Source organism: Cajanus cajan, chromosome 10, assembly GCF_000230855.2.
Source record: "Cajanus cajan strain Asha chromosome 10, NIPB_CcT2T_4, whole genome shotgun sequence".
NCBI classification, from domain to species: Eukaryota; Viridiplantae; Streptophyta; class Magnoliopsida; order Fabales; family Fabaceae; genus Cajanus; species Cajanus cajan.
This window is the reverse complement of record NC_138526.1, coordinates 36062296-36070115: the sequence shown is the minus strand read 5'-3', so window position 1 is coordinate 36070115 and position 7820 is coordinate 36062296. Positions and strand designations below refer to the sequence as shown.

General features: G+C 30.5%; 1 protein-coding gene across 1 annotated transcript; it reads left to right on the top strand.

The window, feature by feature from the left end:
- Window positions 1–1508: 1508 nt before the first annotated feature.
- BEH4 (BES1/BZR1 homolog 4) lies at window positions 1509–7727 on the top strand. The gene is made up of 3 exons (XM_020348727.3): window positions 1509–2220; window positions 5960–6717; window positions 7371–7727. Exons 1-3 carry the CDS (start codon window positions 2005–2007, stop codon window positions 7372–7374), a joined length of 978 nt encoding a protein of 325 aa, XP_020204316.1. The 5' UTR covers window positions 1509–2004; the 3' UTR covers window positions 7375–7727.
- Window positions 7728–7820: the final 93 nt, after the last annotated feature.

The window sequence follows — 7820 nt, the reverse complement described above, 5'->3', positions numbered from 1 at the left end:
CTTTGGAGAAGCAATGCTTAATTATCTACATTCAAAGAAAAAAAAATAAAAGAAATAGAATTACCGTAATGTTAGCCGTGTATTTCTCTAAATATGCTCTTTCTTATTGATTATTATTATTATTATTTTAAAATAACAAAGTTTTGTAAATCTTATATTTGATTTAATGAATTTCTCAAAATTTTATATTTTTTTTATAATTTTCAAATCAATAATAAATAAATTAAATAATATGTTTATAGTACTTTTAAAAAAATTTATAATAAATAATATTATATATATATATATATATATATATATATATATATATATATATATATATATCGTCCATTCCTAGAACTTGTAAGTGTTCGTGTAAGAGAGCCTAGAGTGAGAAACTCCTTCTCTCTTGCCTTTGTATTTCTTATTCAATCAATACAACTCTTTTGTATTAAATCTTGTTCTTTCTTGCATTACATTTCTGCATCATAAAGTTTGTGAAAACTTGGGATTTGTAAGCCTGACTCGTCAGGTGTGCTCTTGATACCCAGTATTGTGCGGATTACTGCCGTGTAAATCTGGTTTACTGCTGCATCTGTACATTCCTTCTTCCCCTCTTTCCTAGATCCACTTCAGGGACATCTGGTATCAGAGCCTGATGGGGAAGTAGGAATTTATGGCTGGATCTAAGTTTACCTTTACTATTAAAATTATTATATAAGGATGTTATGTTCTGGATCTATCAACTATGTTTTCCCCTTTTTGTATCTGCCTATATATATATATATATATATATAGAGTGACGATACAAAAAAAAAAACACCATATGCACTTCATCTTCTATCTTACTTATATCTAATTCTTTCTCTTAATTTCTCTCTTCAAATTTTATTGTATCACATATTATATTTATCATTATTTTTTTATATTAAATCCAATTCATCTATTTAAAGATGTGAAGAATGTATATTACTACCATAAAAAAAATTACATAAAGTGACATACAAAAACTAAATATAATTATAAATATAATATATGTAAATGTAAATCTATTTAACATTTAATTTTATAAGATTATAGTATTTATATTAAATAATATCTAATAATATATTACATGTCATTATAATTTATACTTGTATTTTTTTAATAATATATATATTATATTTATAATATATATATATATATAAATAATTTTTAATAATAAATATTGTATTATTATAAAGTATATCATTATATGGGAATTTTTTTTTATGACAATAAGGTTAAATTATCTAAATATGTGATCGTTACCAACTCTAGTAATTTCCATGTAATAAATGATGTGATCAACAAGGGAAAAGAATTATGAGTGATACTAGGACTCAATCAATGAGATATTTGCATTGCAGCATGTGGGCATACATCATTATTTTATAATTTTTCATTTAGAAAGAAAGCAATAAAAATAAAAAAATAAAAAAAAAAAAAAAAAAAAAAAAGAGAAAAAGGAAAAAATCTATAGACTCTCTCGCATTCAACGGAAAGTAACCAACCTAGCTAAATTCAGAAAAGAATAGAAAAAGAAAAAAAGAAGGTCATTATAGAGTCCTTGACACACACAACAAGCTCTCACAAATTGACACTGCCTTGGCAGAACCAAGCAAGGGAAGAGAGAAGAAAGAAAGAAAGTGAGTGAGTGAAAAAGTTTTGGCCCGTGGTGTGATTTAGTAGCACCACCATGTTACCATGTTGATGTTGGATTCTTAAATCTCCAACACCATCTTTCTCTCTCTTTCTCTCTCTCAAAATCCAAAACCCATGATCACCAATTTGATCCGCAAATTTGGCTAATCAATTACCTCACTCACTCTTTTCTTTTCCTTCTTTCAAAACCCAACCAGATCTCCCATCCAGATCTCCGATCCCCGAACCAAATGTTCCGACTTTGGAACTTCTGAGGCACCCCTTTGTCTTGTTTCTCCGACCCAGAAGACGTTTTAACGTTGTTTGTCGGAATCTGGTTGAAAGTTGTGTTCTTTGGGAGCGATGACGTCGGGGACGAGGCTACCCACGTGGAAGGAGAGAGAGAACAACAAGAGGAGAGAGAGGAGAAGAAGAGCCATAGCTGCCAAGATCTTCGCAGGTCTTAGGATGTATGGAAACTTCAAACTCCCCAAACACTGCGACAACAATGAAGTCCTCAAAGCTCTCTGCAACGAAGCTGGTTGGACCGTTGAACCCGATGGAACCACTTACCGAAAGGTACCATTTTTTTTCTTCTTTTCTTTCTATTTTCACTCCCCATTTTAGCTTCTTTGATTTTAGTTATAACCTTTGAAGTAGATAGATTAAATGCATTGTCTTGAATGTTCTCCAGATGGCGTTGACGAACATTTAAGCTTTAAAGGACATTTCTTTATAGACAAAAATAAAATTAGTTAAAAATTAAGGTTTCTTGTTTTTGTTTTAAAATGTTATTGGTTAGAAATATTGATCAACTACTTTGTGTTGAAAAAATTAGTTCCGTTCCATCCCTTTTCGTGAGTAATTAACACCGGAACCTTTGAAGATTGAGTTCAGCTAATTACTTTCTAGTAATTAATTATGGTGAATTGTTTGAAAAAATTAAATATAAAAAAAAAATCATGTTTAATTGTTTGGCACTTGTTTGTATTTTTGTTAATGATTTAAAAAAAAAAACTTTAAATAGTTTAGTTTTGTATCGCAATAAAGATTTTTTTAATAAATTTTAATTGTTTAAAGCTTAATAATAAGTTGCTGCGTTTTGTGGTGTAATAAATATATTTAAAAAAACATTTTTTTTTTGTTTTAATATATGTAATGGAAAAAATAATTATTTTAGCCGTAAATCGGATGAAGATGAGATGAGATCTTGGACAACACGGAAAGAAGGTTTGACTTCTTAACCGTTAATTGGAATCCGAAGACTTTGTATATTTTAGGCTGTAACATTGCTCTCTACTCTTAAATTTTTTTGTACTAAAAAATATTAATTAATGTTATTTTCTCTTATTCTAATGTTATTTTTTTTTATTAGTATGTGTGTTTAAAATGCACCCAGTCCTGACGTATTCATAAAAAAAATACATTCAAAGTTAGAATTAAAGCTTACTTAATAATCATATAACCACTTATTTGATTTAAGGACCAAAATTCACTTCTTTAACACTCTCTTAATAAAACTTCTCTTACTTCTTGTGGGTGTACATAAGTTAAATTTAATTTTTAGATAACTTAAGCCAAAGAGGTTCACTTACATAGAATTTCTGTGAATGTAAATTTAGAAGTTTTCTACCGAAAGATGCTAAGAGATTGATCTTAGGATTTATGTATATAAAAAAAAATTTGCTTGATAAAATTAATTTTTTAATTCACCTAAAAAAAATCCTTAAAAAAAAATTATATAATCCTTAGCTGTGTACGATGGATCCGGTGGACAGTGGTCCTGGCATCGTAGTGGGAAAGCATCAAAGATTCGCTCTCTTTCTTGACTGATGGTCACCTGAGAAACCAGGACAATTTTTTGTTTTTAGTCTTTTACATTTTCACGGGACGGAAATGCCCTCGAGGCGTGCTTCAATCATTGCGTGAGAGTGGCAATTTGGTAAAATGGAGGGGGCAAATTTGCCAGCTTATGTGTTCGGGTGGTTGGTGTGTTTGTTTGTTTGCTTGTTATTTTGCTTTGCTTTGTAATGTCCGTGTTGCTGTGTGGCATGGTAGCATTAGCTTTTTGACTTTTTCAGACAGCGTGGCCACGTAGGATTCCATTTTCGAGTGTCTTTTGCTTCATCATTGACCCTTCTTTTGTGACGGGCTACTCCAATGTCACTGTTCATTCTTTTTCCTTCTCCTGAATGAGAGAGACTTGCTTGAGATGAGTGCTTATAATTAGTATCACATGTCTTTAGTTTTTCTTTATCTGTTTCGATAAACTTTTTATCATCATTTCTATATAAATAAAAAAAAATTGCAATGTAAGAAAGTCTAAGATTCGTGTCATAAATTAACCGCATTGTCTAATGCTTGTGTGCATGCATACCGTAATTCATTGCAGAACTACAATACAACCAGTCAATAACTACACAAATTCATCATTTGGTGCATTACTTTAAAACTTTCATTTTTTCTCCCAATTAGGTTCAACGTGTTATCATATATTTTACTGCTTTTATAGATGATGCTTGCATGGGCCAAGGCTTACACCGGTTATAATTAGAGATGAGAATAAGTTGGTCTTTTTACAAGAACTTATAATTTGTTCTATTTAAAGACTAATTTAGTCTAATCTATTTTACAAAAATGTCAAATTTGAGTTTTTAAAAACAGTCTATTTTTTAAAAAGGTTGAACTTAGATTTATAAGAAAAATATATTAAGTTTGATAGGTCAATCTATTTATTTATGATATAATAATAATTAATATATATATATATATATATAACATTATTAAAAATATATTTAAATAAATAAATTTGTAATACAAAATTCAAATTATCAATATTTTTTACATTTTTAATATACTTAAACGTTTATATTCTTTATTTGTACGAAATCAAGATATCAAAAATAAAAATTCTAGTAACTACATCTTTGCCTACCCTTTTCCTTTATCTTCATAATTGATTATTTAGAATACTTCAAATGTGATATAGGAAATATTTAGAAAGTTTTTTTTTAATAAGATAATTTTCTTTATTATAGTTTGTGCGTGATTGTATATCGGTGTATATTAATGTATATGAGTATGTAAGAGTTGTCTCTCAATTAAATTTTTATTTTAAATTCTAAATTTTAATAATAGAGTAAACTATTTTTTATTATGCAAATTAAAAAAGATTTATCATACAAATTAAACAAAGACTTCCATGTATATTTAAAATATGATTGTTAACTTATTTAAAATTAAATTTATTAACTTATTTAATGTTAATGCAAAATAGTTTTTTAAATAGGCTAATAGGTCATGTTTGACTTTAAAAAGGTCATGTTAGACCTATAAAAAAAAAAGCCATAATAGATAATATATTTGATTTAAACTTTAATTTTATAAAACAAATTTGTCTTATATATTCAAAGTCTGACCTGACCTGATTTATTTTCATTCCTAGTTATAATACATTAGTTAGATTATCAATAATAGCAGTATTTTGGTTCTGCTACGGCCCTACGAGTATATCTCAGTCTATTGAGTAAGAGATTATGATAGTCATGTTATCAATCTTGAGTGATAACTCGTAATAACTACTGAGTTTACAAGATTAGTCGGTCCCATCTGTACAACTCAGAAATAAACTCGTTTTTGAGCAATCTTGTGCAATCTTGAGCAATCTCGTCCAATCTCGAGTAATCTCTTTCCCTCTGTTGCTAAAAGCAAAAATTGATCCTTTTTAATTTTTTATTTGTTATTTTAAGAACTTATGTCTTGTGTAAAATTTTGCATAATTTTCTACTAAACATTACAACTTTAATATTGTAATTTGTTATTTTACTTTAATATGAAGTTGAAATGTTGAGTTATTTTGGTATTTATAACTATTATAACATATTTTTTATATGCATAAAATTCTTATGAGTTTAGATTTGAGTGTATGATTGGAGTTTATGGGATCTTAATAAGATTAGATAAACTTTTGAGATTGACAATCTTGATGATAGTAACGCTATAAACTGAGAACATGCAGAGTTGGATAACTGACATGTACTGATATACTGTTACTTAATGAATATGGAATCACGAGAAGTATTAATTCATTCTCTATTCTCTGACATTCTTTTTCTAATTCACAATGTTTTATTGGTTGAAATTCATCTGAATTCCACTGATATGAGAGAGTATGTTAATAGTATTTTTCATCTAATCATTGTTTGATTATCTACCTAATTGGTATACTTGAAAGATTTTTGATCATGCAAATCCTATCTATATATATCTTCACTGCATTACGATCATTTAACTTCATTGAAACATTTTGTACAATCAGGGATGCAAGCCTTTAGAGCGCATGGACATAGTTGGTGGATCATCAGCAGCAAGCCCTTGTTCATCTTACCATCCAAGTCCATGTGCTTCCTACAATCCAAGCCCTGGCTCATCCTCATTTCCAAGCCCATCCTCATCTCCTTACACCACAATTCCTAATGCTGATGGCAATTCCCTCATTCCATGGCTCAAAAACCTCTCTACTGCCTCATCCTCAGCCTCATCTCCTAAGCTCCCCCACCTCTACCTCCACAGCGGCTCCATCAGCGCGCCGGTCACGCCTCCTCTGAGCTCTCCAACAGCCAGAACGCCACGAACCAACGTGGAGTGGGACGACCAGTCTGCCAGGCAGGGTTGGACCAGGCAGCAGCACTACTCATTCCTGCCATCTTCTAGTCCTCCAAGCCCCGGACGCCAGGTTGTTGACCATGAGTGGTTTGCAGGGATCAAGCTTCCTCATGTGAGTCCAACTTCACCAACATTCAGCTTGGTATCCTCAAATCCTTTCGCCTTCAAGGAAGACGGCTTGGCCGGCAGCGGCTCGCGAATGTGGACTCCGGCTCAGAGTGGAACATGCTCCCCTGCTGTTCCACCAGGCTCTGATCACACTGCTGACATTCCAATGTCTGAAGCTGTTTCAGATGAATTTGCATTTGGAAGCAACATGTTGGGGCTTGTCAAGCCATGGGAAGGAGAAAGGATCCATGAGGAGTTTGGATCAGATGATCTTGAACTCACACTTGGTAACTCCAAGACCAGGTACTTCATCATTATTACATCATTCACAACTGTTTAAATACAAGTTTGAAAGTACTTTCGAGAGCTTCTCTATCTAAAATAAGCTTTATTTTTTGGTAGAGAAACTCTTTCATATCCAAATAGATTTTAAGTGAATTTCTTTGAGAACAAATAATACATGCACTGATAACATAAAGGATTTTATACACTATTATCTAACCAAAATCCTATATGATAATTTTGTTAACTTTTATAATAACTATCATACATGTCATTCGTCTTGCATAATTTCTTAGTAGTTGACAGTGTAAAAACTCATTATATTAGTCTGTTTGGGTAAACTATTCAAAAGCACTTCTAGGAGAAAAAAATAGAAAAAATAAAATAAAATAAGTTTCTTTGTAAACTAAAATTAGTTTATTCATAAGTTAATTTGTAGAAACTCTCTTTTATTAACTTCTTCAAAAATCTTATTTTTAATTTGTGCATAAACTAATTTTAACTTATGCAAAAACTTATTTGGATTTGCTTTTCTATTTTTCTCTCCAAGAAATACTTATAGAAAAGTTTATTCAAATAGATATTTTGTTGGTGAAAAAATAAGTAATCTCTTTCTGTATAATATTTTTCTCCCCCCTTTAAACATGATATTTTATTTTTTATTTTTTTGGCAGATGAAGTCACAAATAGGAATGTCAGTAATTAAAGATTATGTGAACATTGACTTCTGTTGGTTTTGTTCAGTATATGTTAGAAGGTGAGTGCAAGCAGATGCTTTCTTTTATCCTTTTTTTTTTTGGTGACTTTCCCTTCTTCATTTTATAGTTCTCCAGTAATATACATGTTTAGTTAGGTGTGGGGTGGATTTGCATTTGCAACCCATTCATTTCATCATTGTACGTGTTGTTAAACCTTATTATTGGAAACATCAGTATACATTGTATGGATTGGCTTGGTTTGCCACTGAAAGAACTCCACAGATTGCAACCTAACTCAATGGCAAAAAGAACCCTTGTGGAAATTTGATTCAATGGTCCTTTTTTATTTGATACGTTATCACATTCCTCTGCATGTGGATGATGACATTTGTAGATGTTTCCATGGATGCTTGAGGCTTTAATTCT